The 12,240-nt window shown below is 26.7% G+C and overlaps 1 protein-coding gene across 2 annotated transcripts in view; it reads left to right on the top strand.

Moving 5' to 3' along the window:
* The window catches only part of LOC136986344 (rap guanine nucleotide exchange factor 2-like), an 89,036-nt gene that overhangs the window by 65,542 nt on the left and 11,254 nt on the right, over window positions 1–12,240 (top strand). Inside the window, exons 9-24 of one of the 2 annotated variants that reach the window (XM_067283852.1) lie at window positions 1,666–1,773; window positions 1,869–2,072; window positions 2,163–2,271; window positions 2,364–2,694; window positions 2,786–3,035; window positions 3,167–3,231; window positions 3,310–3,475; window positions 4,931–5,107; window positions 5,186–5,285; window positions 5,362–5,489; window positions 5,587–5,670; window positions 5,765–5,839; window positions 9,948–10,019; window positions 10,095–10,244; window positions 11,648–11,756; window positions 11,829–11,942. In XM_067283852.1, the coding sequence (XP_067139953.1) occupies window positions 1,666–1,773; window positions 1,869–2,072; window positions 2,163–2,271; window positions 2,364–2,694; window positions 2,786–3,035; window positions 3,167–3,231; window positions 3,310–3,475; window positions 4,931–5,107; window positions 5,186–5,285; window positions 5,362–5,489; window positions 5,587–5,670; window positions 5,765–5,839; window positions 9,948–10,019; window positions 10,095–10,244; window positions 11,648–11,756; window positions 11,829–11,942 (2,242 nt within the window). Of the gene's footprint in view, window positions 1–1,665; window positions 1,774–1,868; window positions 2,073–2,162; window positions 2,272–2,363; window positions 2,695–2,785; window positions 3,036–3,166; window positions 3,232–3,309; window positions 3,476–4,930; window positions 5,108–5,185; window positions 5,286–5,361; window positions 5,490–5,586; window positions 5,671–5,764; window positions 5,840–9,947; window positions 10,020–10,094; window positions 10,245–11,647; window positions 11,943–12,240 lie in introns of both variants that reach the window. The other variant, XM_067283851.1, reaches the window with a different exon arrangement.

The raw sequence follows: 12,240 nt of genomic DNA on the forward strand, positions 1-12,240 counted from the left end.
TTAGTAATTTAATAAGCTTGGTAATTAAAATATAATTACTTTGAAAAATTTTATTTTTATAGTTGTATTTTAGAATTTCTTTTGACTTTTCATAGAATTTCTTAAAATGCTTTTCATTTCTTATCAATATAAATTTTATTTTTTTAAATGATTTATACAATATTAGTTTAATCATTATTTTTCATTTTAATACATTAGCATTATATAGCTCAAACGTAGAGAATTGTTTTTTACTCCTAAGCAAATTTTATTAGTGAGATTGCTTGATGCAAAACTATTTTACAATATTATTAGAATTTTGTATTATATTTAGATTTTGCATATATTTGTTGCTAAATCTATAAAATATTTGTCTCATTTTCAAAAATTTTATGAAATAATAATTTCATAAAATATTATTCATTAAAATTTATTTAAACAAACATACCACTGAGCCTGTTACCAGTGTGCATCTTCTAATAAACAGACCGTTATGAACATCAGAACTCTATCACAATAGAGTTCTGACTGGTATTCCAATTGAATTTAATTTGAATTGCATTCATTCAGGAGTTATTAGTTACCTGAAGAAGAACCTGAGAGTTAGAAAACGTTTGTAATGATCTGTTTATTAGAAGACGCACGTCGGTAACAGACTTAGTGGTATGTTTCTTTACTTTACTCTGGTGTAGTATCACTGTTGTTTTAAAATTAATTTACTTAATAATACAGTAGAGCATCGATTATCTGACCCCCAATTAACTGACCGCATTCTAGTCGGCAAATTCAAATGTCTGCTAGTGATGTGGTGCTACAATATTTGGTTATGTCTTGGCTACTTTAATATTATTTTTGTTAAATTTTTGCATGTTTTAGCTGGCAGCACTGGCTCAACCATGAAAGGGAGGCTAGTATTTAAACCAGGCCTAATACACTATACTAATAATGTATTTTTTTCATACTTTTCGGTTATCCGACTTTTCAGTTATCCGACCAACCCCAGTCCCCAATTAAGTCGGATAATCGATGCTCTACTGTACAACAAGTGTTCAAATGTACATTTTTATAGGAAAGTCTGTTTATATAAAACAGTCTTCTGTGAAATGTTTTTATTTAAATCAGTAATTTTCCTGTTCTATTCTAGTTCAGTTAAAGTTTTTAATTTTTGATAACATGAAATTCTGCTTATGTTGCTTTGTAATATTTGTCTGTTTATCAAAAAAGGTATTCAAAAACAGAAATTATCTTTTTGAAATATGAAAATATTTCTATGAACTTACATAATAGAATATATATAACTATTTCATTTACTAATGCATATTTCATTTTTTATTTTCATTTTATTGTCATTTTGGTGTCAAACTACATTATCATATTTAAGTTTTATCTCATGATTTATTTCATATAATTTATGCTTTTCTAAAAATCATTTAGAGTAGTTATGTATATTTTGTAATATTTAAATTAATAAATTATAAAAATTAAATAATATTACTGTTTATTTATTATTATTTGTCTATTCATGCTCTACTTACATTATAAGAATATAGTAGAACAATTAATAATATATTTAATTAGCAATTATATATGGTGCAGATCGATATCAAATAATTATTTCATTGAATGCAAAGATAGTTTATCTGAAATACCGTTATAAAGAGATAATAATTAATGTATTTGTTTTAGGTAACACGTGTTGTTTTGTTGTGGGTTAATAATCACTTCACAGATTTTGAAACTGATAGAGGTATGATGGATTTTTTAGAAAAGTTTGAAGCTTGTTTAGAAAGTGAGGTAAGCTTATTAATATTCAGTTTATTAGTCTTAATTTTTATAGTTTATAAACAAATATTTTTTTGTTATTTAATTTAAATAAATTTATTTTCCAGAAAATGAAAAGCCAGCTACAGTTACTGAATTTAGCTTCAGCAACAAAGGCACGCAGTCGTACAATTACTTTAGCACGCTCCACAAGAGATGAAGTTTTGCATTTCTCTATTTTGGGAGGTTATGAAAGAGGATTTGGAATATTTGTTTCCAAAGTCAATAGAAATTCCAAAGCTGAAGAAATGGGTCTTAAAAGAGGAGATCAAGTAATAAATTCATTAAGTTTTTAAAAAAGTTATTTCAGTAAAAGAAATTCATGATTTGTAGTAACTTGACTTGTAACTTATTAATTTCAGATATTAGAAGTTAATGGTCAAAGTTTTGAGCACATGAGTCATGCAAAAGCTCTAGAAATTTTACGTGGTACTACACATCTATGTATAACAGTGAGATCTAATTTATTAAGTAAGTTTACAGTGATTAATAAGTATAAAGATACCATTAGCTTAATGATGATGACTAGTTATGTTTATGTATGTATTACATTTTGATTACAGCATTCAAAGAAATGCTCAATACACCTGAAAATTCCCCCCGTCCACGAGGAAGAAAAACGTCCGAAATTGCTCGGTTACAGCCAGATCCTAGAGCAAGGTTATCATCACAGATGGAATGGCAAGAGGGAAATAATAGAAATGAAAATATGTCCCCTAAATCAACAACAAATTTTATTTATCCATCTACTGATGGATCTATATCAAAAACTAATGGAACGCCTTCTAGTGATGGGCGTAAAGAAGATAAAAAGGGTTTTATGACACTAGGACATAAGGCAAAATTAAGACGAGCTCTAGCAAAGATTAGTCTAATTCCAAAGTCTCTAAACAGGTAAATTTTGAGATGATGATAAATTTAAATTTAAAAGAAAATAAAAGTTGTCAAAAATATGCTTAAATGCACTTTTTCTTATTAATTTCAGTGAATCTCATTTAAATAGTTCTGATGATAGTCTTTATGCTGGTCATCATAATGGTGGTTCAGGTTATCGGGTTAGAGCAACTTCACCTCAACGAACATCAGGAGGTAGCATGCTGTTCCACAGTCATAGCAATCCTGATCTAACATTATTGTTTACATCATGTGACCAAGATTTGCACTTAGAATACCCTGAGCATGTTTTAAAAATATATAGACCTGATCAAACTTGTAAATATTTACTTGTTCATAAGGTAAGATTAAAAGCCATTTTATTTTCATTAATATAAAATAAAATAATTAATGTACTATATGTCTAGAATTATTATATATATACAAAATTTATACATATGCAAATATTAATATCCAATATTATCTTTTAAAGGAAACAACAGCGCGAGAAGTTGTAATGCTTTCCCTTAGAGAATTTAGTATAACAGATCCTAGCAGGTATTTTTAATAGTGTAAATTATTGACTTATAAATAATACTTCTATTTTAAAATATTAATTTAAAATATTTCTTTCAGTAATTATTCTTTATGTGAAGTTTCTGTTGGAGAAGGTGGAATGGTAAAACAAAGGAGACTACCCGATCAATTGCAAAATTTAGCAGAACGCATTAATCTTAGTAGTAGATATTATTTGAAAAACAATGCTTCCACAGAACCTCTGGTGCCAGATGAATTAGCTGTGGTGAGAAACATTTACATTTTTATTTTTATGTTATACATTTTACTAATTGTTTTCTGCTTATATTAATATTAATGATGAAATACAATATTATATATACAGATATTTGTAAATAAATGTAAACATATAATGTCAGAGGCATATTGAGCACATTGGATAATTAAGCTTTTTATAAGCTACCTAAGCTTATCACAAAATATTGTCATACAATATAGTTACATATTGTCTCCAAATGCCTACTGGATTTTAAGATTGGAAACTTCAGTAAAAAGTTGAAGTCATAATACAACTCCTCTAAAAACACCGGAGTATAAGCATATCTTCCATTCAAAACCTAATAACCGGTGCAAAACAATTATATTTCTGGCTAACGTTTTCGGTCACTCCACTGAGACCTTCCTCAAGCCTATATTTCTTCTTAAACGATCTTTTTCAAAACGATTTTCGAACAATCGAACCTTTAAATTTCCGTTATGCACGTGCCTCCCGATTTAATCGGGAGGCACGTGCATAACGGAAATTTAAAGGTTCGATTGTTCGAAAATCGTTTTGAAAAAGATCGTTTAAGAAGAAATATAGGCTTGAGGAAGGTCTCAGTGGAGTGACCGAAAACGTTAGCCAGAAATATAATTGTTTTGCACCGGTTATTAGGTTTTGAATGGAAGATAAGTTGAAGTCATTTGAAATTAAAGATAATACATTTATAAATGTTTTTAGGATATTACAAATGTATTGTATATACAAAAAGTTGATTGTTGCTATTAGATAGATACCCAAAATATTTTAAGAAAAGTTGTACACTATAAGTATAATGTATGTCAGATTCTTTTTAGCAGCCTGTTTTTGGTTTATTTAGGTCCCTAATAGGGCAAATGAGGGACAGGGCCTTACATAACATGATAGACCATGTCCCAAAAAATTCCTGAGATTTTTTTCCCATCTTTGGTCCTAAGTAGTAGACTGCCACCTTTTAATCACTTGCCATCTGGTTGTTTTATAGTTGGCATTATTAAAAATGTTATGATAAATGCCTAAATTGAAATGTCAATTATATAGAAAAAAAGCTGAAGAGTATATATAACTATTGTAAATGAAACAGTTTTAAACTTTACTGTTTTTGTTCTGTCTTTTTTTTTTCCTGGAACATCAGAGGTTGAAAAAAATCCCTCATATTTATCTGAAAATAATAAATTTTAAAAAATGTTCTTATTTTTATAACATATTTTTCTTTTGATACACTTAATTTTCCTTTTATAAGTCATGTATTTTCTTAGTTTTATTACATATAAAATATATTATGAAACTGTAATTATTGAATATTATCTATTGGCTATCATAATTTAATAGAATACATATTCTAAGTTATAAATATTTTTTAATCAATTTGTAATCATTTTGAACATTTAATTAAAGAAATAATAATAAATTTGAATGCTAAAAATATTAAATTCCTTTCAGGAACTGTTAAGAGACAATCAAGTTCATCTACTGCATTTAAATAGTGTAGAATTAGCAACTCAATTAACATTAGAAGATTTTAGTATATTTAGACAAGTAGAACCAACAGAGTATGTTGATGATCTCTTTGAAGTAAAATCAAAATATGGAACTCCAATGTTATCAAAATTCATGGAAGTAAGTTTATTCCTGCAAATAATTTTAAAGTTAAATAATGTTTTTCTATTGTCTTACAATGTTTAAAAACTTTTTCAGTCTGTAAATAAAGAGATGTTTTGGGTAGTTTCTGAAATATGTTCAGAGCCTAATTTAATAAGAAGAATGAAAAAAATCAAACAATTTATTAAAGTTGCAAGTAAGAAATTTATAATGATACCATTTTGAAAAAATTTTTTAGTTGTATCTATATAACATATTAAAATATTTTTCAGGACAATGTAGAGAGTGCAAGAATTTCAATTCAATGTTTGCCATCTTAAGTGGTTTAGGTCATGGAGCAGTTTCACGATTACGAGCAACTTGGGAAAAACTGCCATCAAAATATCAAAAAATATTTGAGGTAAACTTATAAAAATGCATCATGAATAAAATACTGATACAGTAAAAGATAAATTCATATACTTAAAATTCAGCATTAACTTTTTTCTTTGTTAAAGGATTTGCAAGATCTGATGGATCCTTCTCGTAACATGTTCAAATACAGAGCTCTATTGTGTAGCGAAAACATTCAACCTCCAATGGTGAGAATTTGTTCTAGCATTATTTGAAAATTAAATATATTTTTATATGTTAAATAGAATATTACTAAACATTTTTTTGTCAAATATTTTTCAGATTCCATTTTATCCTCTTGTGAAGAAAGATTTAACTTTCATTCACCTTGGAAACGATACAACTGTTGATGGATTGGTATGTATTCTAAATATATCTTGTTTACAGTATACTTAGCTTAATGTAATCAGATATTGTTATCAGTCATTTACTATTATCAAAATTAGCATTCTCCAAAACAAAAGTTAAAATAAGTTTAAAAGTTCACTTAGTGCAAATCAGAGTTTAATTATTGTGGTCATTATCAATATTTTTAAACTCTGTTTTCACATTTTCAGTCTCAATATGTGGCTGATTATAAACAATTGTTATCAGTGAAGTACTTTAAATGTCAAACATTAATTATTAGAAAGTATTTGAAAATTTAAATAATGCTTACCCTAGGAAAATTTTTGATAATTTGCACTGTTGTCAAGTAAAGTTAACACAAACATATAAGTCAGGAAAGGCAGACAAGCATAAAAACAGGCACAACTGTCATTAACATGTATTTTACAGCTATAACAATATACACTTAACCTTTTCATTTTCCAGCAGCAGTTTAATGTTTTGACTAACGTTTTTGATCTGTTTTATGAATTAATTATTAAATAAAAATAGAATAATACTTTTAAAAAATCTTATGTGGAAAATTCCAAAGTTGGTTAACCAAGATATTATCAAATTTTGATTTAGTGCCACTTTTTAACTCACTTTACTAAGCAATACAGTTTGTAAATTCCTCCTGCATATGAAAATGTTATTATTATTTGTTTTTACATATAAAAAACAAATACAAATCATACATGATTTATAAATGGTGTATAACTAATATATTAAGTTATATTATTCATTTCAGAGATTATGAAGTTTTTGGCATCTAGAGCGGCTGTAGTTACCAATTCGGAGGGTGGGATTAAAGAAGTAACATGTTTTGCTAGTGCAGCCTCAATGAAATATGTTGGGTGGGAGCGTTTGTTAACTAAGGGTCTTAACGGCCATTCAGGTTTGTGTGTTTTTGCTTCAAAGAATAATCTTGGGTACGCAACATTAGATGGTGGACCCTTAGTTAACAAACGCTCCCACCCAACATGTTTCCTTGAGGCTGCACTAGCAAAACATGTTACTTCTATATTATTCATTTTTTACCTAAAGCATAAAATAAGTAAAATTTTGTGTGTAATATAAAATCAAATTTCTGGTTTAACATACAATGCACAGAAAGTGTAAATACTTTAAAATCAATAATATTGGGATTTACTTTATTACCACTACAAATTAAGTTTTTAGTTGTTATTTTTTCATAACAAGTTTAAATTGTTGGTGTTTTTTTTTTTTTAATTCAGTTATGTTAAAGTTAGTAGTAGGCAAACAGTGTACTGGATGAATTATGTATTAATTAATAATAATTATAACTAATAAACCTCCAAATTATACATTTTTAATTGTTATGTCCTTTTTAATGTCAGAAAGAATGATACCAGAACATCACTAATTTTAATTCATTTACTCTGCTTAATGTTATAATTTGATTTTTCTTAACAATATATAATCCCAAAGTGATTATAATAATTTGATCTTACTGTATATAAAATGTGTATATATATTAGAACTTTCCTATTTTCCAAATTTTTTTAATGAGAAAATTGAGATTAACAATATTTATTCTGGATTTTTGGGAAATTCCTGGAAACAGAAAAGTGAAAAGGTCTTTCTGTGGGTCTTTATTACAAGATGGCATTTCTACTTTTTGTCTTATGCATAGATTGTAGAGAAAGATTGCTGTAGTACATCTTAAATCATAAATTTTTCAAATATATTATTTGGAAATAAGGAATTAAAAGTGATGTTATTATTAATTCCTTGTAATAAAAAACAAAGAAATTGATAATAAATGAATTATACAGTTACTTTTTTATAAATGTTATAAATAAAAGAATTTAATAATGGATGCCAAATCTGTGAACCTACTAATATGATTTATAAAGTATTATATTGGATGAAATAAAATGCAAAAGTCTGCTTGTAGAGTATCCTGTATACTGTACTTAAGGGCATATTGCCCGTTTTGCATTTTACATCTCATTTTCTTCTGAAAGTTCAACATATTTCCACACAGTGGGTTTACTGGATCTTTTAGCTCTAGATATCATAAAGAATAAAAATTGTGAAGCATTTTAATTTTAATATAATTGCTTAGAAAAATTATCCGAGCTTGTTTTAATGATCCAATAACAGTTATATAAGTTGTAAAGCTAACTTGGCAGTTGCAATGCATTATGATGCATTCATATTTAGAATTATTTAACATACTTTAATTATTTTTAATTTATTTCTTTTAATTGTATAAATAGAATTTCTGGAAATTTCTCTCATTTCCTGGAGAATTTTTTGTTAATATGAAGCTTGATTTCCCAGGATTCCCAGGTTATGAAATTTCAGGAACCAAGTCCTAGTGTATAAACAGTTGCAAACTTTATTTTGATTTTAGACCAAGTCAACACACTTAATCCATATATTCATTAATTTTTGAATCAAATACAAAAGTTTATTAAAAAGAATTTATTATACTGATAGATAAATTTGAGGAGAGAACCACCATAAAAACTTCATTAGCTATTTTTCAAGTTTTAATTCAATGCATGTGTTTTTTTTTTTTTTTTTTTTTTTTACATGATTTTGAAATAATAGCTATTGACAAAATACTTTGCATTCATTTTCTACTAGTTAACTAATAACCAACTCCTTAATAGTTATATTTTTTTATAAATGCAGTATCTAAAGAAATTGTATATTATTAACTGATTTTGATATGAATAATTATAAAGTTACAATTAAATTTATTATTACTTTTTATTATATACACTATTAAGTTATATTGATATAAAAACACTAATTACAAATTTTAATGCATATTTTATCGCTTTCAATATAAAAATAAATTGTTAGACTAGAGCTGTGGTTTCTTAATCAGTGTTCTGCAAACCTACCACAAATGTTCCACAAAAGAAAAGATTTTAACATTTTTATTCAAATTTATTCCCATTGTTATATTCGTAGATAATTACATGTTTCTATTTTATTTAATACATTAAAGTTTATTAGTTTATTGCTTCATTGTTTCCTGAGAATAGTAAACATGGAATTGTTTAACAATTTTTGAACGTGTTGATGCTAATGCTCCGTGTAATAAAAAGTATATGAATGGTGTTCTATGGCCTCAAAGGTTGAGAACCACTAGACTAGAGTAATGACTGTTCTTATATTAAATTTATATTTCTCAAACAACTAAAAATCAGGTCTTTTTATATGCATTAAAATGAAGTAATGGTTTCTTAACTACAGCAGTAATTGTTTCTTTGTTAAATTAAACAATCTGTTGTGATTTTTCACTCTGTTATTGTTAATGGAGACAAACTAAGAAGAATTATCATATTTTTTTTTTCCTGACTGACTGGATAATCATTTTTTAAAAGTTATATATTAATTTCAGATTGTTCTTCAATTAAAGAATTATTTGAGGTTCTTAATTCTAAATAAAGCAGTATTACAAAAATAGCTACAATTAATTTAATATTAAGTTATAAATGTGGAGTATATTATCTGTTGATTTAAATGGTATGAAATTTTTAGTTATCATTTATATTCAGATATTATTCTGATTTTGGCATCAGTCAATATATAACTTAAATCTTTGCATTGTATTGGTACGTTCCCAATAAGCATAAAAAGAAAAATGACATTCATAAATGTGTTATAGCATAATATTTAAATTATACATAAATTTGTAATAAAAAGAAAGTATTAAATCTTTTGTTTGGCAAAAACATATAAATTTTTATTTGTGGAGTGATGTATTTATTATATAAAATATCATATTCTTTTGATAACTGAGTAAGGCATAGTAAAATTTATGTACATATAAAAGATGTTTGTCGAATTGAATGTATTTTTTGTGTGATGCTGTCAGAATTGCAATGTTACGTTTTTTTTAATATTGGATGAATATAATTTTATCTTGACACTATCTACATATAGAATTTAATATATTTATCTTTTTCATAAAATAAATATGACACATTTCTTACTGTTAAGTTAGCTATATAATTAAATTTATTAAAATCTGGTAGTGATAGTATATAAAATGTTACTGATTCCAAATATTAATAATGTTTGTAATATAAAATTAACTTTTTATTTAATGTAGATAAATTTTGAAAAATTAAGAATGATTGCCAAGGAAGTTCGTCAGTTAATGAATATGTGTTCAGCTCCTTATGTAAGTGCTCTAATTCAAAATTTTATATAAAAAGTATGTTTGATTTATCATTTAAAATTTGTTTTGTATTTAAAGGATTTATTTAATATGCTGGAATTAGGAGGTGCTGCTCCTACAGCAGCAATGGCTTCACTGAATAGTTTTGCTACAACTACAAATGCAGCAACTGTTAAAAGAAGGAAGAAAAGCTCTACACAGTTAAATCCAAAGAAAATGTTTGAAGAGGTAACAATGTTTAGTTGTATCTAAATATCTTTTAGAATACATGTATATTTGTTATCATCAAATCTTATTAATTATATTCATAAAAACAAATAACTGACTTTTTTAGAAGTTTTAATTTTTAGATAAAAACTGAACAGTAAGTTTTACTTGCCCTTAAACTTTCATCAGTTTTGAAAGAAATTAAAATTCTATCTGAATCATAAAGTTCTTTGACAAAGAGAACTTTTTTAACTCTTAGAATATTGATTACACTAAAATGTAATAAATTCTAAATAAATGAATGTTTTGTATTAAGAAATTTTCATGATAGATGTATTTATAGCCCATAGATAGAGTGCTAATATTCTTTTTCTTTACCTTTTTAATCATTTTCTTTTTTTTAATCAATGTTCTCTGTCATAATGGCAGATATATTGGAAAAACAATTGTCATCTAATTATATTTTTTGTTGTTGCATAGAATAATCCCAACAAGGGTTTATTCTATGCAACAAAACAAATAAGGACCCAACTCTTTGACTTATAATGCAGTTAAAGTCAATATGTATTACACATGTCATTTTTTATGCTAGATGGGAGGGGCTTGGTTCTTTTTGAGTTCAGTAATGGCAAGATCAGACAAAATAACATACAGAGCAACCGGCCGGATGGCCGAGCGGTCAAGGTGGCAGCCTACCGCTCTGGGGGACCTGGGATCGAATCTGAACGGGTCGAAAATCCCCAGGAATTTTTCGGGGGTGGTCCGTTCGGATATGTTGGGCCCCGTCCCTCACCACCCGGTCGCCCCATTGTGGGCCTGGCCAAACCCATAATGGGCCTTCTAAAAGAGGCCCTCTTAGTGCCCACAGGGCAGAAAGAGTTTAAAAAAAAAAAAACATACAGAGCATAAAAGCCAATTCATTGAAATATGGAGTTGGGCCTTTCTTTGATTCACAAGTTTAATTAAAGACATGTTGTTATTACCGTCAACTTTGAATTAAAATTAAACACTGTCTAGAACAAATTTTAGTTTTATAAATATTGTGTTATGTAAATGAAAATGAATGTGCAATTATGCTGAATTAAGAAGTTTAATAAAATTGCATAATTGTTAATTCTAATTTTTCTTATTCCAGTTATTCTTTGCACAAATATAGATTTTAATAAAAATATTTATTTATATTTGTTTGCATTTGTTTGTATTAATAGTTTTAATACAACAAAAATACTCTTAAATTAATTTTTGATGAGAACTAATTGTTATTGTTAGTAACAGTTTAGCATAAGTATCATAATTTCTTCAGTTAATAATCTCATAAATTTTATCACTATATTTAGTTTTTTTTATAATTATGATTAATAAATTTCTATTAATTTGTAAACAGATCAGATTTTAATATTTTTAAATATCAATATTTGCTATAGGCACAGATGGTTAGAAGAGTGAAGGCATATTTAGCAAATTTGAAAATAACAACTAATGAAGATCAGTTGCATGCAATGTCACTTGAATGTGAACCAATGGCAACCACAGGTAATATTTTTCTAACATCTGGTAAAAGTATTGTAATCTTTTTAGATATATTTTTGTATTTCAATATTTCAGGGATGAGTGCTGTACAGACTAGAAGACGTCATCCTTCTCCAACACTATCATCTGCTAGTAGTAATAGTACCACATCTGAAGGAAAAAAATCCATAACATCAAGTTCAAGATTTGGTAAGTTTCATTTTTAATTCTAATTGGATTAAAATTCTATACAATAGATTAAAGTTTACATTGGAAAAATTTGAATTTATTGTATATTTAAGATTTGTAAACAGGAAGAAAATGGCAAAAACAGTTTTTAGTCTAAATTTAAATTCAGTTTTTATACATTTTTGAAAATTAAATAAAAGAACTGAACTTTATAAATGATATTCTAACATTTTTCTGTAGACGATACAAGCTGAAAGAAAATGATATATGCTTAATTTCACATTTATAAAAGAAAAATGACTGATTGGGCTTGTATGAC

Source organism: Centruroides vittatus, unplaced genomic scaffold, assembly GCF_030686945.1.
Source record: "Centruroides vittatus isolate TY-2023 unplaced genomic scaffold, ASM3068694v2 scaffold_1015, whole genome shotgun sequence".
NCBI classification, from domain to species: domain Eukaryota; kingdom Metazoa; phylum Arthropoda; class Arachnida; order Scorpiones; family Buthidae; genus Centruroides; species Centruroides vittatus.